This window comes from Helicoverpa zea, chromosome 2 (genome assembly GCF_022581195.2).
Source record: "Helicoverpa zea isolate HzStark_Cry1AcR chromosome 2, ilHelZeax1.1, whole genome shotgun sequence".
Lineage (NCBI taxonomy): Eukaryota > Metazoa > Arthropoda > Insecta > Lepidoptera > Noctuidae > Helicoverpa > Helicoverpa zea.
The window spans coordinates 7,606,914-7,631,009 of record NC_061453.1 but is presented as its reverse complement, the minus strand read 5'-3'; the positions used below and the strand labels follow the sequence as shown (position 1 = coordinate 7,631,009).

General features: G+C 38.3%; 3 protein-coding genes across 4 annotated transcripts in view; 2 read left to right on the top strand and 1 right to left on the bottom strand.

The window, feature by feature from the left end:
- LOC124644702 (EF-hand domain-containing protein 1-like) overlaps nucleotides 1-13,525 on the bottom strand; it is a 59,103-nt gene extending 45,578 nt beyond the window's left edge. Inside the window, exons 1-3 of the mRNA XM_047184217.1 lie at nucleotides 13,338-13,525; nucleotides 10,672-10,888; nucleotides 6,967-7,122 (exon numbers count right to left, since the gene is read on the bottom strand). Coding sequence (XP_047040173.1) covers nucleotides 6,967-7,122; nucleotides 10,672-10,888; nucleotides 13,338-13,525 — 561 coding nt within the window. The remainder of the gene's footprint in view (nucleotides 1-6,966; nucleotides 7,123-10,671; nucleotides 10,889-13,337) is intronic.
- Nucleotides 459-1,355, top strand: LOC124639984 (microsomal glutathione S-transferase 1-like). Its single transcript, XM_047177535.1, has one exon. The coding sequence runs from the start codon at nucleotides 562-564 to the stop codon at nucleotides 1,012-1,014; it is 453 nt and encodes a 150-aa protein (XP_047033491.1). The 5' UTR covers nucleotides 459-561; the 3' UTR covers nucleotides 1,015-1,355.
- The window catches only part of LOC124639853 (pseudouridine-metabolizing bifunctional protein C1861.05), a 106,725-nt gene continuing 87,658 nt past the window's right edge, over nucleotides 5,030-24,096 (top strand). Inside the window, exons 1-7 of one of the 2 annotated variants that reach the window (XM_047177362.1) lie at nucleotides 5,030-5,149; nucleotides 16,485-16,717; nucleotides 17,010-17,232; nucleotides 19,771-19,904; nucleotides 20,688-20,889; nucleotides 21,902-22,033; nucleotides 22,250-22,533. In XM_047177362.1, the coding sequence (XP_047033318.1) occupies nucleotides 16,493-16,717; nucleotides 17,010-17,232; nucleotides 19,771-19,904; nucleotides 20,688-20,889; nucleotides 21,902-22,033; nucleotides 22,250-22,533 (1,200 nt within the window). In that variant the 5' untranslated portion in view covers nucleotides 5,030-5,149; nucleotides 16,485-16,492. Of the gene's footprint in view, nucleotides 5,150-5,306; nucleotides 5,398-16,484; nucleotides 16,718-17,009; nucleotides 17,233-19,770; nucleotides 19,905-20,687; nucleotides 20,890-21,901; nucleotides 22,034-22,249; nucleotides 22,534-24,096 lie in introns of those variants that run through there. The other variant, XM_047177368.1, reaches the window with a different exon arrangement.

Below are 24,096 nucleotides of genomic sequence, written 5' to 3'. Positions count from 1 at the left end.
GATGCTGTTGAAAACAATAACAAGGTGGTTAGAACTCAGCTTGCATGATACTATATAAGCACTTAAAAATGGTTCCAAAACGAAAAAAAAAATACCATTGATAAGTATATCAAACAAAATACATACACTCTGCAATACATGGTAAATAATACCGCCATGAATAGATTATGAAACATCGATGTTAGTGATATCACCACATGAGTACATAAATAGTTTGTTTCCAAGTTATTATCCTGATTGCGAAGGTCAATAGAGCTTAGATAACACTAAGTACTGCCCACTGGATGACTTGCAATTTTTATGTCATGTCCATATTTATTTGAATTTAGTTTGTTACATACTCGGCAGGTTCAAGGTCTCATACTTTAAAGTCGAGAGACTAGAATGCTGATTGTTATTTATTGCAGTGAGATAAACAAGCAGCGCTGTCGCATCATGGTGACCGAGCGAGTTATACAATATAGCCGTTCTCGTGCACCGCGCCTCGCCGCGCCACTCCGCCGCTAGTTACCGAGCGAGCGAGACCGCGTCGAGCTCCACCGATACAATATTACTGAAAACATGGCGTCCATATCGCTAGACAACCCCGTAGTACGGTCCTACTTGTTTTATTCCGGTGTCTTGGGCCTCAAAGTGCTGGGTATGTCACTGCTGACGGCCAGAGCGAGGTATAGCAAGAAAGTGTTTGCGAATCCCGAGGACGCTGTGGCAGCTCAAGGAAAAGTGAAGTTTGATGACCCAGACGTTGAGAGGGTGAGGCGCGCGCACCTCAACGACTTGGAGAACATTCCGGTGTTCTGGGCAGTTGGTGCGCTGTACGTGACGACGGGCCCTGCTGCGCCGCTGGCGACGACGCTGTTCCGCGCGTTCACGGCGGGCCGCGTGCTGCACACCTTCGTGTACGCCGTCAAGCCGCTGCCGCAGCCAGCGCGCGGCATCGCCTTCGGAGTGCCCTTCCTCATCACCATCTACATGGCATTCAAAGTCGTCCAGCATTATGCCAGTGCGATGTGATTTGTGAATGCACTGTTCACTGTATTACTTTATAATTTTCAGTATTGTTTACAAGGTTTTTGGAACCAATTGTTTGTTATCTTATCGAAACGTTAGTAGCTATCAGCCGATGGATTGATTAGGTTCTTAGTTAGTGGAAAAACATAATTTCGACGAAAAAAGGCACCTATATTAATTATGTATAAAGTATTTAGCACAGATGACATTAAACTTGTGTTTAGAACAGATAGCATTAAACTTACATGGAATTAAAATTATGAACTAATTTTAATCTTATAGATTTCTTTTCTATGAGACTGCATAAAGGTATCAGTAGGTAATAAAGATTTTTTACTGTCTAATGTGTTTGTTTTGACAATTACTTATAATGATTTTGTCCCAAGGTTGATAAAGTACCTATGTCATTAGGTAAGTGTGTATGTATTCCACCCAATCACATAGGTATGTCTGATACTGATGATCATTACACATAGACTGGCTGAACGATGCCTAAGCAATTTACCCTACAATCATATTATTATGTAACTGGTATTATTAAATGCATATCCCTATTATAAACCCTGTTTAGAGATGAGCATACCTAGTCAACGACGTATAAACGAAGTAAATAACATATTTATAAATAACTAGCTTCTACCAGCGGTTTCACCCGCATCCCGTAGGAACTACGTGGGTGGTCCCATGATAAATGTACTCTAATGTAGACCTCTTATTATTTTTATTAACCTTAGGAACTCCTCTTATTGACTCTCCTATGTAGGTACTTCCCTAATGTAATCTCTTAATCTCTAATGTATTCTCTTATGTACTCTCTTATGAACTCTCTTATGTACTCCCTCATATACTCTTATGTACTCTCTTATGTACTCCTCTTATGTACTCCCTCATATACTCTTATGTACTCTCTTATGTACTCCTCTTATGTACTCCCTCATATACTCTTATGTACTCTCTTATGTACTCCTTTATGTACTCTCTTATGTACTCTCTTATGTACACCTTTATGTACTCTCTTATGTACTCCTTTATCTATTCTCTTATGTACTTCTTTATGTACTCTCTTATGTACTTTCTTATGTAATCTCTTATGTATTCTCTTATATACTCCTTTATGTACTCTCTTATGTACTTCTTTATGTACTCTCTTATGTACTCTCTTATGTACTTCTTTATGTACTCTCTTATGTACTTTCTTATGTAATCTCTTATGTATTCTCTTATATACTCCTTTATGTACTCTCTTATGTACTCTCTTATGTACTCTCTTATGTACTCTCTTATGTACTCTCTTATGTACTTCTTTATGTACTCTCTTATGTACTTTCTTATGTACTCTCTTATTCTGTTACAGCCTTTTTTATCGTCCCACTGCTGGGCACAGGCCTCTCACACGGAGAAGGATTGAGCATTAATCACCACGCTTGCTCAACTCTCTTATGTATTCTCTTATATACTCTTTTATGTACTTTCTTATGTATTCTCTTATATACTCCTTTATGTACTCTCTTATGTACTTCTTTATGTATTCTCTTATGTACTCTCTTATGTACTTCTTTATGTATTCTCTTATGTACTCTCTTATGTACTTTCTTATGTACTCTCTTATGTATTCTCTTATATACTCCTTTATGTACTCTCTTATGTACTTTCTTATGTACTCTCTTATGTATTCTCTTATATACTCCTTTATGTACTTTCTTATGTACTCTCTTATGTACTTTCTTATGTATTCTCTTATATACTCCTTTATGTAATCTCTTATGTATTCTCTTATCTACTCCTTTATGTACTCTCTTATGTACTCCTCTTAAGTACAATGAGTACATAACGTACGGTTTATACGTATAGGTACGTCAACTTCTGCCATCATCAAAACCTATTCCATTATTATTTACTGGCTTCTGCCAGCGGTTTCACCCGCATCCCGTGGAAACCTCTGCACAAACCCGGATAAAAAGTAGCCTATAGCCTTCCTCGATAAATGGGCTATCTAACACTGAAAGAATTTTTCAAATCGGACCAGTAGTTCCTAAGATTAGCGCGTTCAAACAAACAAACAAACAAACTCTTCAGCTTTATAATATTAGTATAGATACTTCAAGCATTTATAAACATACAATGAACAAAAACTTGTACAAATATTTATGTTGTGTTGAATATTGACAAATTTCGCTGTCAACACAAACAACACCTGCCTATGAATACAACATGCTTCACGCGTGAAACAGATGACATCTCCCAACTATTACCTATTACATAATGCATATTGATGCATATTATCTAAGTGCATTGTTTCAACACAATAGGTGGACATTTCAATATAAGGACACAGTTTTGATCTGAAACTTGATGCAAAATTAATCTATGGTGCACATGCATTTGTGTAGACACAGGTTCATTAACTATAATATTTCCTCATTCTCATAGCACGATGGGACAGCAATCCGACACTACCGGAAAGAGATCAGGCACAGGACCAACATTAACGTGCTATCCGATGCATATCAATCACCAACTTCCAGACTATGGATAGCTAAGTGAAAGTTTCTAAAACGCACAATGCGATTTTTTGAGATTAGTCAATAACGATTCATCCCTCAACCTGCTTCCCATTAGGGGCAAATAAATTGTGACCAAACCATCGATTTCAGCAATCCGAACAAAACTAACTATTCTTCGGAACTAGGCATAAATACTACATCTCATTTCATACAGCCAGGTCACTAAATCCAGAGGTTCGATATACGAAACTAATTGTGTGCAAAGAACATAAAAGGGTGTGTGTCAGTTTACTGGGCAGCCAGTGTGGCCATAACTGTGGCAGGTCCACTGTTCCCGGCAATAAACACATTTCTTTAAGCCTCACGACCTCCCTTCGGCATTATTCGGAAAGCCATTCGGCGGGTTTACGGCGGCCATTCGTTTCGCATTATTGCTCTGTTATTGCAGAGAACCGCATTTTGAATTTAAAATTCTAGAGATAATTATGTCTCAATATTGCGGCATCGTAACTCTCTGATCGGATGGGCTGATTTAATGGCGGTTGCTGGAAGCCAAGTGGGTGGTGTCGTATCTTGGAAATATTAAAATGGCATGAATATCTATTTGTGCCTTGTGCGCTTCTAAGTCTTGAATTCGTCAGTATTGCAGCATCAAACCATGCCGCTAGGAAAACAAAATGAAGTACCCAAAACAAAATTAAATGAATCTTCTTTCTAAGGCTGTTTACAAGCCAAACTAACTGTTAGCCGCTGAAAGTGAGCAAACATTTCGCAATATTATATTGTATTGCCATACATATCACTTTTTAGTTTACATCTAACCGACGATACGCTACTTATTACATGTATGACAGCCTCACAATGAGCCATTATATGAGTGATTATAAGCCATTGTTTTCTTAATTTAACTGCACATCACGCGAACCTTATCCATTTCCTAATGAAGCTGTAACTAAGTGAATACTCGATACCAGCTAAATAAAATGTATGTCTAAATTCCATGCACAGCTGTACCATTGAATAGTGTTTAGTTAGACTAAATCCGTGTTTACGTACGGAAATACATTACAGACGGAATTAGCGATGTCTTAAGTCAGGTCATCAATTTGCGCGAGTACCAGGTAGGTACTCTAACCAGGCAGACACTCCAATAAAAGTCAGTCATATAAGCGTTACTTACTAAAATTGAACTACGCCCCTTGAAAACCACTTAACTTTGAGGCTTTGGAATTCCTCTGAGTGGATTTCTAATCCTCCCAGCTATAAATTCTGTAGCCGGGAATACGGACTTTCATGGAAGCGAAACTAAAAACTAAACGTAAGTAAACATGATATATTTAGTAAATCATCATCAACTATAAGTAACTTTTATTTTCGTTGGTAACGAAATATAATTTGCAAGTTGCGGTTCCACACAACAACATTTAAAACACGCGAAGTATAAGGTACAATAGACGACCTTATGATCTTTTATAATCAGACGCAAGAGTCGCCCCCTGCCTGCGGCCTACGTTCAACCGCGACCTTGCCGGCGCGAACACAAATTAAATAACCTAAAAATAGTTCTCCGCGTTGCCGACAACCCGATTTCCTGGCAAATTACGTTCGTTCATCGTTCATTACTGTGTAAAAGGGTAAGAATATTGCATTAATATCGTTTTGCATGTGGACAGTGCTTGGTTTTTAATAGACACACGTTTCGATTAGGTTAGAATACTTGTGAATATAATGCATAACAAAGAAACGTGTTGGTGCGTGAGAGAGACGGCACGAGAGGTTATTGACCGTCTAGTTGCTATTGCCAACTTGCAGTGTTTATGTGTTTGATTGCCTTGTTGTGTACCATTCAATCGCATAAGCGGTCATCGTGTTAAGTAAACAGGTAAACATTGGCAAACAGTTTAGTGTTATCGAACTTTTGAAATATTTACTTCCATGCGAAGAATTTATCTCAGATTAGTTCTATTTATTAAAATGTACTCTGTGGATTAGTTTATGTAACATGATAGCACACAGATAATACCTTGTGTGTGTTTAGGTTATATACGGAATGAACACGGGAGTTTTTAACCAGTGTAGCTGAAGCATTCTATCCTTGACAACACAACCTAATTCTTATGTTCTTGCGTCCCCGTTGTACACAAAACCGAACACACTATAAAACAATGACGTCACTCAACTTGAGACCGACACTGATACTCTTTGATAATTATGTTTAAGCTGGTTTAACATTATTTGATCAATTTTGATGATTTTCACGTGCTATTTTCTGCAATAGTTAGATCAGGTAGATGAAGTAGATACAACGAGTTTGTGACGCACCTTACACATTATTATAGTTCGGCCATTCAGAGAATGCGTTCCTGACACGTCGCGATTGAACTGACGACGTAACTTTGCAATGGCGTTGCAGTTACGATAAAAATATTTTTGCTGGTTGTTTACCGTTTTAACAATTGAGGAGCATTAAAACAACATTATTATATCAATAATCAATGAATGTTATAATTTTGTGCCAAAATGAGTGTCAAATAACTTGGTAAACAATATTTTTCTAAATCTATACTGCGCTATTACAAGGTTATGTCAGCGGTTTATATTTTGTAGTGCTGTGCTAAAAATAACAGGCAAGTATCGTAATCTGTTCTTATACAGTTATAATATAAAATAATACGTTTTGATTTTCTTTTTAAGAATTGGAAAATAATGGACTATAAGACTTAATTATAACGTTTATGAAATATAAAAATAAAACTATGACCAAACCGCATTTTTATACTTAGATTAAAAATGGTAACCCCAAATGGCGTTATGGGCCGCCATTTTGTGACGCTAAAACAGTCGTCCGTTGTCGTTTCGTGCGCATAGACCACGTTTTTCAAGTGTTTTCGATCTGTTTTTATTTGATTACCCGGCTTTTGTTAGACCGAGATATCAGGATTGATTCTGTTATTGATAATAATATAATTATACATGTAGGCGAAGATGATGATGAAGACACCACCTCCTCAAGCAAATCGGAGTCTGATTAATATTCTGTTCGCACATTCAATTCAATGTACTTGTAACAAAGAATAAATAAAACAATTTTATTATATGAATATTACCTTTTTTTGGTTTCCACTTAAATAACTAAAATATAAAACAAATGATTCCGCCAATTTAAAACGAAAATAATCTTAAAATAATGCGGCGGTTCATTTTGAAGGAACGGTAACGAACTCAGTGTTATGTTGTGCCCATCACTAGTCGTGACTAACTGATAGGTGTCAGGAACGCATTCTCTGAACGGCCGAAGTATAACTATTTATTTTTCACGTAGACCCGCAAAATAAGATACAAGTACCTACATCATACACATCTACGAAAAAAATGAATTGATCTCAGCCCTTAAGCCAAGTTGTTCAAGAAAAGCCTGATTAGTAAGAAAATTAAAGAAGTACATAAATACCTTAGTAAACAGATCACAAGACACGGTGTGGAAGACTTTCCCGTAGATGCAGATGTCCTTGCCGACATCGAGGTCCTTCCAGTGCCAGAACTCGCCGATATCGTTCTTGGGTATTTTCCCTCTTTTCACCATTCTGCCTTGCCATAATCCTGAATTCTGGAAAAAAAATTAAGGTTAGACCAGAATTTGACGTACAGCTGCATGATACTAATACTCAATTATAGTGTTCAGAAACCTATCTAATTAGTTTTGTGGTTCAAAAGAGGCGCGGATAAAAAGTTAAGACTGCAATACAAAATGATTAAACATTTTTCCTTGAAACTTTTACATCTGGCCATTTTACTAATTACACAATCATCACTTATTTACTGCTCGCAAGAGCTTTGTTTAACAAAACTATGAGTCAGATAGAATTTATAACTTTGAAAGTATTTCACTTGAGAATAAAAAAATTGTTCATAAAAAAGCATTGGGTGGAAGGTATGCAGGTACTTATGCGGAAAAGGCGAATTTCCTGGCGAAGGAAATTCGAGAGAAATGTTATTACCGCAATCATGATTAATATTAATCGGTTTACGACTTAAGGATGGGGAAACACTTATCAAAGACTTTCTGAGTGAAGGTTCGACATGACTGAAAATATCGTAATCAGTGTAAAATATAGGTTAGTTAACGTCCTTATTCTTCTTTTCGACTATCTTTTTCGTCCCGTAGAGCAGCGGTTCCCAAACGAGGTTCCGCGGAACCCTGAGGTTCCGTGACAGGCCCTCAGGGGTTCCGTGGAAAATTCAAGATTTCCATATGGTAAATCGTTTCACTTTTGACAATATTAAATTATTATTCATTTTCAATTACATTGTTTTAAATATTGCATTCCAAAATTCCATTTAGGCACCATGTAGGTGGTCACCACTCGGGAGTGTAAGTCTCGTACTTTCGCGACAAGTGGCGGGGGATGGCCACGGCAGCAGATAATTTAATTCCGTTTCTTACAAATTCTAGATTAACTTAATACCTCCAGGTCTTCGGCAATCGGCAAAAGTAGGTAGGGTCACCGCATTTTTGGGCTTATTTCATCGTCAGGATTATACGTTTTCATACATTTGATAGGACGTGAAATGACATGGCATACGAGCATTTCCAGCGGCTATTTTTACCATGAATATGACATTATTTCCAATTTTTGCACCTCTGCGAATCCGAAAATTTCGCGCTCGCTTCGCTCGCGACTCCATGTTACGTATAATGCTTTTATGTTCAAGTATCCAACACCGAAAAAATTTCGCGCTCTTCCGTCGAGGTTTCCTTTGATGTTTATTTTTTATTCCTCTGGTTCAGAAAAAGCAATAGCGCTTTCTTCGCTTGCTGCCTATTCATTTGCATTTGCTTTTTTGCGTGGATATTGTACTTTTTGAGACCTTATTAATTTACAGTGGTTTTGTTTATTTTGTGTAGGTACTTAAAATAAAAAAAAATCGCGCTCGCTTCGCTCGCGATACCGGCTACCACTGAATGTCTTTCAATGCTAGCGGGTGCTTGGAACTTCTTCTTTTAGTTAAAAAAAAACGCGCTGACTCGCCTCGCACCTGTACAAACCCAATCTATTTCTTTTTGCGTTTACTTTGTCAGTCTTCAAACTGAAAACTATTCACATAATACACAAAGTCAAGGGTGGCTGAATTGTTTTCTGGCCTGTGTAGCACATAGCCATGGTACGCCTGAGTGTAATGAATATTTCTCTAACCATATAACCATTTGGTGCGCTACCACGCGCCACGAGCCGTACTTAAGTGTATTTACGTCTTTAGTTTACTTCTTACTTAAGCTAAGGTTCCGCCGAAAAATGGTGAAACGAAAAGGGTTCCGAAGCCAAAAGAATTCGGGAACCGCTGCCGTAGAGTACGTTAGCACAATTCCAGAACATTACTACCTCCTTACTACTATCTCACCGAATAAAGAAATTATAGTGTGCTTATATTTCTGCCTTATCATGAAACATAGGTAAATGCAATCACTACAATGTCTTCTCTTGCTTTAAGTACTTACATAGGTAGGTGTAGCACTGTATTATACTCGACGTAACAGGCTTTCAAAAAACTGTCCATCATCCTACACCACACGTCGGTAGAGATAAAATGATTTTTGTGTGAATAATAGCGGCCGGCCATTCAGGGCGCGAGTCCGTGGAACAAAGCAGCTGCAACCGCCACGAGACGCATTCATGCCGAGACAAATGCGTGCTCATTTGCTAGCTCCGTTTCAGATCCGTTCACAATCCCCACAGAATTCCATACGTTCCATACGTAAGAAAAAATTATATGTACATTTATCTTGAAATATTGCCATTGTATTTTTATCGTGATCCCTGATATATTTGTAGCCTAATTTTTGCTTTCACATTTTAGAGTATAGACCAGAATTAATTAACTGTCCAAATTGTAGACTACTGTCAAATTTTAGGTCCTTAGATCTTTCTTTCATAATTCCTGGCACCGCAAAATACGGTTTGCCAGGAAATAGAAATACGAAAGTACCCTGCCGAGCTACACAGCATGTCCGAACATGCCATGCTACGCCGAGCCGCTACGATCCTGCTACGATAAACATTTTGTATTTTATTTTTAACTAAAACTAGTCGTTTTATAAAAGTGTACATATTCCCACGAATATTTCCTGCACATAAATATATTATTTCAGATCATGCAGATGTTTTGCATTCAAAGGCCTTAACTGTCATATGCGTGGGTGAATAAAACCGAGAATAAATGAGCTGAAATGCCTTCAAGCAACTTTTCCATGTATATCATAAGCCCCACGCAAACATAACTTTCTAGGAACACAATTAAATGCAGCTCCATTCCGCGGTACAGCTTTTATAAAAAGTCAAACAAAGGCTTTTACTAAAAAAAGATCAATTTGTGAGCTCCACATATGAAGGTGGCGAAATACTTTAGTAGGGTCGCGTCGACACTGGTTTGGCCATGCTAAATATAATATTGTTCACGACACACATGGCGCCGCAATTGCCGCACAGAATAGCAAATAAGAAAAACAAAATCAATACCTACGTATAAGTGGAAGGTATTACGGAGCGAATATAAGGAGACTAGTGAATTGCATCGTTTATATCCGGTAAAGGCGCGCTCACACGGAGCAAATCGTAGTCGCATTGTAAATACAATTGCAACAAGCAAACTCACTTGGTGCAGCCAGATCACCGAGGAAAAATATGTGTGAACTAGACTTTATACAGGTATCGCATTCACATGTATTAATTAAGGCAACGCAAGACTTTCTATCTCATCTACATATTTGGATTCACTTAGATAATGTACCATTTAAAATTTTACGGTGAAAATCGTGAAAACTTTGACGTTATGGGTAAATATGTATTTTATCCACATTACTTAGGTTTCAATACGATAAATTAGTTAGTAGTAAATTTACTTGTTTATGTATATTGTTTTCATTTTTCTTCATTAACTTCATCGTGTACTAGCTTCCGCCCTCAGTCACCCATGTCTCGACGCAACTTATTCTCACACTCGTATGAAAAGGCGAGAGAAGCCTATATAATGTTATGCCTCAACTACCGCTAGCTAGTTTCATCAAAATACCTTTAGACATTAGAGCGTGAAGCAGAGACTGAGTATGATGAAGTATGTCAAATTGTACAAGAACATTTTTCAAAGAAACAAACCTCACCTGAACACGAGGCTCCATCACAGTAAGACTGTCATCTTCCAGAAAGTATATGATGTTGACAACCCTGACGCGATAGTTCTCGTCAGGGTTGTCGAACACTGGTTGCTTGAAGAAGGCGGTGAAGTTGAGGCAACGCTTGTCATAGTGCACCCAGTGAGGCACGACGGCTGGCAACGCTGGTTGCTTCACCCGCCCGTATGTCAACGATGGATCGTAACTAGGAAAAAGTACTATGTGAATAGACTGATATCATTTTACTAATAACCGAGACCTCACGTAGAGCATAATTTCAGGTTATATTTTTAATAGAGACGGGTTGTTCTTATACAACGGAAAGAGTAACTGAGTCTCCACTTAACTGTTATACAGCACCTTATATTGTAATTAGAGGGGATCTCCTTCACAGTTATTTTATGGAAAAATATTTAGCAAGCAAAGTGGTTGCAAGTTTGCCCTAACTGCTAAGAGCATGTATTTAATTCAGCTTAAACACTACACTTGCTTATGTTTTCATCCTGCGAGATTTTATCTCTCAAATACAAATAAGGAATTTGCTTTTTCTTACTTACTTAATTACACATTTGTCTAAATTAAACGTACAAATTAAACCCCTAATAGCCCATTAACATTAAGTCGCAATACAATGCACTACGAGGAAGGGGAGCGATTCCGATCTCAGTGCGATTTCAATCCCGGTTTATAATTGAAAATTTCTTGACCGACCGTCGAGTTCGAGCCACAAAAGTGGGCGAGCGAGCAGAAGCAATTTATAACAGTAACGTTGGAAATATTGAGACTACATTTCTAACAGGTGCGCGTTTTCATGTTCACCTGCATTATATGAATTTTCCATCACACTTACTATAATATTTGAAGATTTTTCCGCAATTTATTTTGAACAAGTTTTTGTCGGGTCTTATGATTTTGAGGTTTTTATTATGTAGGGGCATTATTCATATCGTTTTAGAATGTAGTTTATGATAGGTCATCGACATTAGCATTCTTGCGTCAGATATCTAAGGGATGACCCAGCGTGGGAGTCACTTCCAACACTTGATGGACCATTGCCAAGTAATTACGCTCTATCAATGAATAGCTATTTGTTGGCACCGACCAACGACCATTTTTTTCCAGTTTCAACTTTACTATAGTAATCTAGCCAGAGCCACTAGGCTTTTAATTTACGCGCTTTATAAAATGTGGCACAGATGAAACCCCGAGTTAATTCTGGGAAATAGGCTTCATTTAATTCGTTCGTTTGTAGTTCCTATGTTATGGACCAAGTGATAAATTGGGCAGTATACATAATGCCCGGTCATTATGAAAAATGCCCATTATGAGAGTGCCATTTGATAATAATTATTCAAATAATCAAATTGACCGGGCACTATACATATTGCCCGTGACCTTTTGGGCAAAGTAATACAAACATATTTAATTTTAATACAAACATTTTTATTGTTATTGCCATTTAATTTAAAATAAACTAAGTATCAAACGCTATGCTAGGACAAGTAGTCCAATTATTACTAGGGTGTGTTACCAGTGATGACTTACGGCACCGAAACGTGGTCTCTCACTATCGGCCTCATCTCAAAGCTCAAAGTCGCTCAACGAGCTAGGGAGAGGGCTATGCTCGGTGTTTCTCTATGTGATCGAATCCGAAATGAGGAGATCAGAAGACGAACTAAAGTTACCGATATAGCCCACCAGATTAAAGTAAGTTGAAGTGGCAATGGGCAGGCCATATTGCTCGCAGAGCAGATGGCCGATGGGGTTGTAAAGTGCTGGATTTGAGACCACAGACTAACAAGCTAGACTAACGCAGCGTAGGACGTCTACCTACAAGGTGGACAGACGACCTGATAAAGGTCGCCGGAAGACGCTGGATGCAGGTCGCCTCCAACAGGTATCTGTGGAGATCTAAGGGGGAGGCCTATGTTCAGCAGTGGACGTCTATGGCTGAGATGATGAAAATATCAAACCACTTAAATAATCAGCCTCATGATTTGGATTAATTATGGAGGACTTCTGCCTTAAAAATTTACTAGTTTTGCATTTAAAAGTTAAGGAAAGTCATATTTAAATGTAACATAAAGTGTAATTGAAAAACAAAAATTTTACAACATATATTTGTTTTATAGAAATTATTTATTATTACAAAACAAAATAAACTAAAGTTTAAGCAATTAGACTTATTATTTGGCATAATTAACATCTTCTCCAAGTCAAATGAAAATATCACCGCGTAAAATATAGCTTTTTTATCAAATTGCCCAACTGTCATGTAGCAATATAATAATGCCCGTGCAATGTGATAAATAATGAAGTTAAGATAGTTATTAATCACTTGGCCCGATAAAACTAGACATTATTCATAATGCTCGGGCATTATAAATAATGCCCGAATTAATCACATGGTCCATAACACCTACACTAAACACAAACTAAATAAATTGCAACACTGAAATGTATTCTCGATGGAGATATTATCTAATTGCCATCTTAATTTGTGTCGCTTAACTCAGCTCATAAGAACAAGTACATAAATATGCAAATGCTTGATTTAAATGTGAAGAGGAACGTGAAATTAGGGCAAGATCCACCCACAGAACAGCCAAGTATTGTTGATCTTAAGCTAGAGTTGGTAACTTGTGTTGACTTACTTAACTGAGTCATCGGGGAGAGCGAAGGCGTTGCTGTCAACATCTGTGGCGGTGCCTCCCGGGCCCCGGATCTCCGTGTCGGGGAACCTGTGCCCCTGGTAGTAGCGGAGCGAACTTCTCATGTGATGTTGCGTCTTGGTCGGGTCTGAGAACGTCAGACCCGGCAGTTTTGGAAGTCCCCAGGCCATTGTGAGCTTTAACAAACGTAGATCGTTAGCATAATGTACGCAGGTAGGGAGTTACTTGAATACAGGCTAATTTTCTTGAGTAGAATACATGCACAGTTTAGAACATTATATTATACGGCTTATCTAATTGAAATTCAAGTAAACTGGAAAATATTATATTTTTAATATCACAGCCCAAACCTCGACTACTTTCGACTAAGTATCTATAAGTCTTTAGTCCCTCACTTTCCACAACCAACACCGCGAGTACTCCGTGCAAGTGCAACTTTTGCTATTGTCTATTAGCTCCTGTAAGCGGAACCAACAAGCGTTGTTATTTACTAAACATCCCTGCAGCCCCAGCGCCGCCCCCGCTTCATGCTAGATAAATCTACTCAAACTACAGCTGTGCTCGTTTGTGCTATCTGCGTCACTTGGGGATACATTCTGAATGCACTATTCACAAATCGCTACGGTACATTAATTTTTAAATGGTTTATTTTGTAAAACGTCGTGATAAGTTTAGCAACGGAGGAATATTTATAGTTGACTAGCTTCCGCCAGCGGCTTCGCCCGCGTGGTGTATTGATAAAAAGTAGCCTATGTGTTAATCCAGGGTATCACCTATCTGCATAACAAATTTCAATCAATCGGTCCAGCAGTTTTTGCGTGATTGAATAACAAACATACATCCATACATTCTCACAAACTTTCACATTTATAATATAAGTAGGAAGTAGGAAGTAGGATTTGTTAGATTGAAGATTTAAGTAAACATTTTTTTGTACCTAGAACTGTTATATAACCGGGGCCAAAACTCAAAACCAAATATTTTAAAATCAGAACCTCCTTGCGAATCTCAACCGTAAATAATCCAGATGACATGTGCGTAACACGTCGCAAGATAAGCGATGTACGAGCTACGTGAGCCTCCACCTTCAGAGCCTGAAGCATCTTGTTCTCGAATCACGCAATTCAGACAGCGATACACGCACCGAGGAAATGAAGCAATCCACGGTTTGGGAAATAACCTGCGAGCACGGGGCCCGAGAAATCGAACTGCCTTCTCTTGCCTCATGCTGCCCTGGTACAGCGCGGTTTTAGTAAAACAATTAGCTCTATAAAACAACTGTTTTGGACTCGAAATATTATTTCCTTACATAAATATCATAAGCGTGGACTGATTACGACGACAAAGAACCACTTTCCAATTTTCTAAAGAAAATCGATGTGCTTACTACCTTTACTCATTTTCAGGAATAGTGATTTCGTTATTTCCATTTATCTTCAATCTTAAAACTCTGCCATACGACGCGCGTCGTTCACAGCTTAATGAAATTATTTTTCCTTAGAAATTCACGTGGGTAGGTGGTAATGCGAACAGACGGGGTATTACGAACAAAATAATAAATTCTTACCTAAAATAGAACACAGAAGGTAATAAGTTGAAATGAATAAATAACGATTCTTAATAAAAACCCGAACTAAAGCTAAAAATATAACGGAAAAATTCACTTTGTTGAAATAAGGAATATGACAGTATCGTTGTCGAGTAAACAGCTGTTAGTATTATAAACAAAGCGTTGCTAGGCAATGGCAGGCCTACTCCTTCAAGGAGGGAATACTTTTTGGTTGAAATCAATAGCGTCCTTGTTTTGGTCATGTTTTGGTAACGGGAGACGGGAGTTATTGGTAGCCAAGGACTCGAAGTCTCGAGAACATTCTACGACTCCATGTAACTGCTTAAGTATACCTAGAAATAGATAGTAATAAGCTGAGGTAATAAGTTAAAATATCGTTTACAAAGAATCCTTGTTTTACCGTTACATTTAAATATATCTTAGTGTGTCGGTTGAGAACACTATGTAAATTATACCTGGTAACATGAAACTCATACCGCTAAAGGGCGATTATCCGTGACGACAGGCGTGATTCCGAGTCGAGGGCCGCTGCGTCTAGTCGTAGACATGTATCCAGACTACACCTAGATGGAGTGTTCACTTGTACAGCTATCTACATAATACCCATACAACCGTCTAGACTTAAATGATCGTCACGACTTGCCGGCACGTTACAGACATGAGTGCGTTAGACGTTTTACAATTTAAATAAAAATAATACTCTTAGATGATTTTTTGAACTAGTAAACGATACGTGGGTCACACTTTTTCCAGTAACTGAGAGAAATGTCACAGTGAAAGAACGTTAAAAAGGATCCGCGGTAATGCTGAAGACATAATTTTCATGAAAACCAATTTGGCCTCTGAAAACGTACATCAGCCTGAATAGAAGCGTCTAATACACTCAACAAACGATCACACTGTCCCTAAATACATTGTTTAGAAAGGCGAAAGTCACAAAGATGTAAGGTTTAACGAAGGTGTTATATTAGCCACAACGGCACGCGTCACTTTGAGACCCGTGTCGCACGTTGATTAATGTGCGCCCAAGCCTCCGATAGATAGCCTCCATCAAAAGTGTCGAAGTACGCTAGCGGACGATGGCCGATCCTCGGGTACTCTGAGCCGCTGTAATTGGACACTCATGCATAAATAATTCCCTTTAGGGACATTTGAATTGCGATTTTATTGCATACCAGTCTTTTTACGGCTATAAGTATTTGGCTAAAAGTTCTTCATAATCTACTTACTTAATTACTACCACAGTTCTACAAACGACCTGTAAATTTCAAAACAGAAATTATGAAACTCGCGAATAAGCTTTGTATTTCTCTAGAGGAGGTAAATAGAAACCGTTTTCGTTAACGAATGGATTCCTATTCGTGACACAATCGCTGTTAAGTGAACTTTGCTGAAACTACATTTAAGCTTCTGCCTGTGACAGAACGCAAAGTCAACAAACAGCCTCGGTTCACCGGAATCGAATAATAGTTCTGCTCTCAATTTATCTCGCTCGTTTCACCATAAATACCATTCGATATATTTTTAGCGAGCGCTAATGAACTGAATTCTATTTTTAGGTATCGAGATGGCTTACCTAGCGAAGTACATATCGAGAAGTTCACGGCTGGCTAAGTTTTATCAGAGGGGGTATAGTACAGCCTCCCCCTTTGTATTTTCTGAGGAGGTTAGCTGTGCCAAGTCAGAGGGTAAACCGATTGTCGCATTAGAATCGACGATTATTACTCATGGTATGCCTTACCCTCAAAATTTGGAAACAGCAAAGCAAGTTGAAAATATCATCAGGGAAAGGGTGAGTTTTAAAATAAATCGTAAGGTTCAACGGGTTTATAAATTCTTACGTAGTATACTTACTTTTCATGTTTTGCATTATGATTTCCGAATGGTAAAATTTCGTAGACCTCCCGTCGCACACGCTCGATAAATTGTGTTTAGATATTCCGTGCAAATGCATCGTAAAGTTGTTTTTCCTTTTTATTTTAATTTACCAGACGTGCGCGGCGATGCATACACGAGATCAAATATGCAGATTCCTCGACGTTTATGACGCTTGTTTTGAAATAGGTGCTCATATTTTTGTACAGGGTGCAATTCCAGCGACGATAGCGATCCTGAAAGGTCAATTGACGATAGGTTTGTCGGAAGATCAGTTGAGCTATCTGGCGCAAGCTAAAGGCGTGGTGAAGGCTTCGCGGAGGGACCTGGCTCCCATAGCTGCGGCTAAGCTGGACGGAGCCACCACGGTCGCCGGCACCATCATCGCTGCTCAACTCGCTGACATACCCGTGTTCGTTACTGGCGGAATAGGTGAAGTATAATATTCATTTTATATTTATTGTTATAAATACCTCTGCTGTTTTGATACATGTGGGTACCTCTTTGTTTATAGTTTATATCTTGGGAACAATGTATAATACATACCTATCTACTATTTTATTCTAATTATGCCTAGAGTCTTAGAATACTCAGCATTCTATTTTAACTTAGAATTATGTATGCAGAAATTAAAACCATCGTTATATAAAAAAGGCATATTTAAACTACTTAGCAAGCGACTATTTCTTATAATGTCAAAGTGAGGTCATGAAATAGAATACTGTTGTCTTTTAACTGAAACCAGTCGTTGCCCAAGATGCTGAAATAAACAAAAATATTTTTATTTATAAATAATCTTCTCATTTATGTGCAGACAGTATTAATACTAACACCGTCTACTGTTACAGTAGACTCATTAAGGCTGAGTATTATGTAGCTAACAGGCTCACAAACGACTTCATACACCGAACGCCCAACATAAAAAGACCACAAGTGCATTTCTCGCGCGGATAGAAGCACTTGCGAGCAGACACCGCTTCGCTGCGTAATGGCGGTCACCGTTATAGCACACAACTATCGAGACTATGGCGAAAATGTACGTGTACTTACCTAATAGTAGGATACTACAGTCACGCGAACGTTCTCACGGTAATGTGCAGTAAACGATAAGGGGTTTACCACTGACTTTTCGCAATAGAAATGCTTACTACGATATTAGTGCACTACCTAGACATTTTACTTTACTCAAATATCAGTGCCTTTCATAACAAGCGTGGCGTTGTGTCATTGCATTTTGCTACAAATGCGACATTATTACGTCTGTTACATCACAGAGGCTTTATTATAACGCGAATCGTATTACAACACGTTCGCGTCACAAGCATCCACGCGTAATGAACCTGTTTACGACTACCATTTAAATGAAACGACAATCTTAATTAAACGATTCAAAATCATATGAAATTCAGCGTTATATTTAACGGTTATTGTTCTTATTAACAACTCTTGCAATTAACGCTTTGCTAATGAGCGAAGGGAGCATAAACAGGATTATGATCACGCTACTCCCGTACAAGGTGGTGCTAAGTCACGACTCGCAAATAGTAGCAATCATCGTGAAAACACCACAAACACTTCAATTAACTGTATTCGTGAATTCACAAATGAATTTCAACGATATCACGGTTGGATTCAACGTTTTCCCGGCGCATTCATTACTGGCAGTCGCATCGCAGCCGTGCCGAACTGGCGATGTAATTAACAACGAATTCCCTGAAACAGGGCGCTATTTATCACCTTCTAGATAAGCACTCGTAGTGCTTGTAAATTATCGTTAGAAGCAGTCTTATTCTGTTCCCAACGATTTGAATTAGCGTCTGTCAGGATAACATTGCGAGCAAGAAACACGCAAATGTCTGTGAATACATGAAAGGATAGATATAAAGGATAACGCTACATCGGCAGTTTACAGCGAGAGGGATTGTCTGAGCGAAGCCAAAATGGCGAATTTCGATGGGTGCGCGTCGTTATCGTGTCGTAGACGATTTATTCTAAAGGCTGTTAAACCAGAAGCTTTGCAACTGGCTATTTTTGAGTCTACGCGCATTAAGTAGACGTATGTACTTTTTGTACCTCTTGTTGAAAACAGGTATAATACGGAAGTTTCATGCCATCTACATAATATTCTCATTACTCAAGTTCTAAATTCATTAAAATTTAAATGGTTGTAATTTGCTAGCTAAATATTCCAAATTGGGTCCAAGTTTTCAGAATGTATTTATTAGAATAAGTAGTAGGAATTGTGATTGTCTATATTCAACAAAACCGATTCTTTAAACAAACTTTCCTGTATTCCCATAAAACGTGATTTGCAATGGCGATAGGTATCCATAGATTAAGTTCCATAAATTAAGTTAAATATTGCAGAATGCACTATAGAGAAACGGATAATAGAATCTGCAAAACAATTACTTAGCAGATCTTTCATGTCTCGAAAGTAATCCTGAAATGGAGTACCTAGGTACCTACCTGCGGTACGAACGTTACCTACCTGCCTACGTGTAGAACCTATAGTTATGCTACAGGGAGCTAAACTATGTCGGAGCGCGGCGTGCCTCGCAGACTGTGAGCAACTTCGCACACCAGTGATGTAATAATTCCGTTTCCCGAGCCCCGCCAAAATACTTTACCGACATTTTATTACACTCTCACAATTGAAGATATTTGTAATTTTGACTTTTCAGCATTTTGGTCAATAGCGACTCGTTTTATAAGGAAAACTTTTATTTTATCTGGATTTCACCAACGAGTGAGCACCTGATACGATTTCATACAAATATTTTTGAAAGGCAGTCCTTCTTTTGTAGAATTTTCCATCAAAATTTTAGTTTACTCCAAGTGTGGTCGCGCTCATACATTTTATCTTACTTTGCTCAATATTGAATATTTTTGTTCATAGTATATATTATTGGTTTGCCAATAAACTGGATACTGGCACCGTATATTGAATAAGTAAACGGTCCCCCGCAGGAGGCGTGCATCGTCACGGCGAGGACACACTGGACGTGTCGGCGGATCTGAACGAGCTGGGACGCAGCAACACGCTCGTCGTGTGTAGTGGCGTTAAATCCATATTAGACATCGGACGAACTCTTGAATACTTGGTAACTACACAGAAATTGCTGTCGCTACTAAACTTCCTTTGATATACTTATACGAAACTATTCAACATCGAACTTGATCAGTTCTCCAACTGAGATTTCTCAGTATCCAATTTTTCATGGAGATAAAAGATTCTTGTCTCTCATGTTTTACGACCCCAGGACAGTACAATGTACATAGATAAATAAATTGGAGAACGTAAAATACTTCGTCATTTTTACGTCGCGGCGATTCCCTCTTGACTGTCCTTTTGTCGTCTGTGTTGTGCTTCGGGCGCTTTTTAATGCCAAGCTGGAACGTACCGTACAAAGTATATAATAGCACCCACCTTCGTATAATCTCTGTATAACGGGGGGAAAGGAAAACAGAGAATTCCAGGTCGTTAGGTTACCTCGTAAGTTCGGGGAAGCGCCCGAGGGAGCCTGGTTTCTGAGCAAGTAACTAAGCTGCTTCTAAGAGAAGAGGTTTGTTGCAATTCTGTAAGTATTCGATGTGAATACGCCGAACTTCAAAGAGCGCTTTGATTACACCGGGGACCGGTCGAGAGTTTTACTGAAATATTCAGTAAAACTCTCGACCTTCATATTTTATTACGTTTGGTTCGAGGAATGCTCACAAAAGTTCCTGACTCTGAGAATATTGATTAACAATTTTTATGATATTCTGGTCGTAAAATGAGGCAATTAACTTGTTCTGTCGATGCTGTATGGATAAAAATGGCTAGACTATCCTAATTTCCTGGATACATATAGATATAGACATTTCAATATAAATCAAATTGGCAGGAGACACAAGGAGTGTGCGTATGCGCGTTTGGTGATACGTCGGACTTCCCGGCTTTCTACACGGCTCGGTCCGGGTTTACCGCGCCGCACCGCGTCGCTGACGCGTCGGGGGCCGCGCGCGTGTTGCATGCGGCACGTGAGTTGCAGCTTTCGTCCGGCACTGTTGTTGCCGTACCTATACCTCAGGAATACGCTATGGATGGTAAGTTTATTCGAACAATAAAATCAGACTGGTAAAGTTATGTCTAAAAAAATTTACATTAAAATCAACAAAAGAAGTTAAAAGGTCAAGATCACTGCGATCGGTGATTGTTCTTGCAGATAAGAACTTCATTTAAGTCAGTATTATTTCAAAAAATATCAGAAAGTTGCTCGGATTTCATATTTTATGCTTCGCAGCGTTGCACCTTCGTTGCGTAGTCAGTCAGGCAAAGTATAGTGCAGCTAACATACGTATTTTCAATTTCAACACTTTTGCTGTTGCTGTTTTATACGGTCTCAATCAGGAAGCCGTTTAGTTTATTTTTTATGTCTTATACTTGCGTGTATTAACTACTACTTAATTCATTATTTTATTAACATCTGCAAAATACATTTCTGCAAATCACATGAAGTCAGTAATCGAATTGACCAAAACAACGACCAAAGGAGTGTGTTAGCTCCAGGTAACACTTAGGAAATAATGACTTAAGCGAATATTGATTCATTTTCCTTGAAACAATAAAACATGTACAGAAATAACATTTCTTATGAAAACTGCTACAATAATCACAAAGTTCACAGTTTAATTGCGAGTCGAGAAATTACTGCTGGAATGTAAAACGAATTTTTATCAAGATTGTAGCCAGTTCTTATTATGCGTCATTCTAATTATGCAGCTTGCAATTATATAAAAAGAAATAGCTAATTACATAGTTTCATAACTATTTTTGCTTTGTTCAGAAGTTATTATTATGCAAGTGCTCCTGACAAATCTAAATCTGACTCACAGCTCTTGTGAATTACCTTTATAATCATAAAAAAAAACGGAATAAAGCAGTTCTCTATAGGATTTCTGGTCAATTCGTGGTGTGGGTCCGATTTTTTTCATCCGTCATCCGACACTGACAGTGCTCATAATCTCCTTCAATAACATAAATCATTATGTTCGTAATTTTCACATAAGTAGATTTTATGATAAAAAACAAAACCTATAAATAAAGACGTACTTACAGAAAAGATAATAGAAGATGCAATCTCTGGTGCTCTGAAAAAAGCTGAAAAACAAGGCGTCTCCGGTAAAGAAGTGACGCCATTCATTTTGTCTGCAGTCGTTAAGGCTACCAGCGGCGCTTCTCTTCAAGCCAGTATCCTTTTTGATAGCAAAATAAGATAGAAATGGTGATCAGACCATTAAGTCCATCAAAGGTTTTTGATAACAAGTCTATAATTTTATTTAAAAAATTAAAAGGCTATAAGATATTTCTGAGACTATCAAATGCGTAATTTATTAAACATGTTAAAAAGCCAACACTACATAAAATACAGTAATTTTCACAATATCTTTCTTCAACGCGTCTCAGACATCGCGCTCATAAAGAACAACGCGAAAGTCGGCGCCGATATTGCAGTCGAATTTAAAAAACTCAAGAATGTAGACAATTCAAGGAATGCGTTTAATATTGGATCGTCGAAGGGCGTTGGGAAATGTTCGTCCAATTCTTCGAGACATTTTCACACTTCGTGCAGCAGAGGGACTGATGACGAGCCATTGTTTTCTGCAGACAAGAATTGCGACGGGGACGTTTTGGTGATTGGCGGGGCAAACGTCGACCGTACTTACAGGTTGAAAGAAGATGGCGTGCAGGTGAGTCATAATTAGTGCATGCTATATGGTAATGAAAAGTCGACTGTCATCTGTTTAGGGTCGAAGGTACTTGATGTTAAACAGAATAAAACGCATTACAATACGTATTTTTGACTGTGTATATAAATGTATACTTACTGTAATATGTACCTAATTGTAACTACCTACCCTAATAGTTTACAGTCAGGCCCGCCGCTAGTTGTTTGTTCGCCCGCGTGCAAAACCGATTATGCCGCCCTACGACTACATATTATACTGGGTTTTGTCAAAAAATATATAAGGGGTCCAGGGGGTCCGGACCCCCCCGCCCTTTCATATCCATTTTACTTGTCCAACAGAAAAAAATATGTACATGCACCGCTCTGATTGCAGAAAACCCACCTACTTTTGGATGCATAAATATTGCAATATGTACATACATATATTACACATAACTTTTTATTTACTTGAAATGCTCTAAGTGTTAGAGTAACCTAAGAAGTCCTGGGTTAGCCCATAAGCAGACTAAGCAATTGCTTAGGGCATCAATGCAGTGCAATCATTACCCAAGTGGCCCCTATGTATTGAAAGATTGTGATTAATGGGTAGGTACCAACATAATGTATATCAAAGTGCTTAGAACAGATTATGGGTAACTTAAACTAACGAACTTAAATATCTATAGCAATGTTTAATTTCGGTAGAATATGTTATTAATGGTTTTTGGTGGGTTTCCCGTTGAAAAAGTCAACGCATGAGACACATTTCATATGTAAGGAAGCGCGAGCGAAGCGAGCGCGAAATTTTTTTAGTCTAAGGACACAAAACAAATAAAAACCACTGTAAATTAACAAAGCAAAGTCAAAAAGTAAGATATGCACAGAAATAAAGTGCAAATGTACATGAAGCCGCGAGCGAAGCGAGCGCGATTTTTTCCTTAGAGTTTTCATGAAGTAAACATGATGATTTTTCGGAATTGAATGCCTCAACAATTAAACAAAGATAAATAGCGATCAGTGCCGGTTTTAACTCAACCAGCGCCCTGAGCGAGATTTCTACGGCGCTCTCCAACTGCAATTCAAACCCATACGAAAAACAGAGACGTATGTAGTTACCGATTGCGCGAGCGAAGCGAGCGCGAATATTTTTTTTATAGTTAACAAGTCGAAGAAAAAATTGCGTAAAATGTAGCCCAATCGTACATAAGCTGGTTGATGAATGCAAAAACACTGGAACATGTCTTCTGATTGCGCGAGCGAAGCGAGCGCGAAATTTTTTGTTATATTTTAGAACTCATAACCAAAATTACTTAACATTTTGCCCAAACGTACATAATTCTTTGTTGGTGATGGCGCCTATGTATTAAAATTTTGGGACTTAAAGTAGTACCGTAAATAAGAAAGTTCATATGGAAACTAGAAGTTACTTTCTTATTAATAAAATAACTTAAAAACGACGCTACCTTTTTGCTAGGGTAGACTAAAAAATTGTTGAAAAATAAAAACAACTGTGAAGTGAAGCAAGCCCGAAAATGTTTGAGTTTTGGATCACTAAAAGTCCTAAACATATATAATAAAAAGCGAC

Coding starts and splice junctions, on each gene's coding strand:
- LOC124639984 (XM_047177535.1), top strand. CDS start 562: ATGGCGTCCATATCGCTAGACAACCCCGTAGTACGGTCCTACTTGTTT.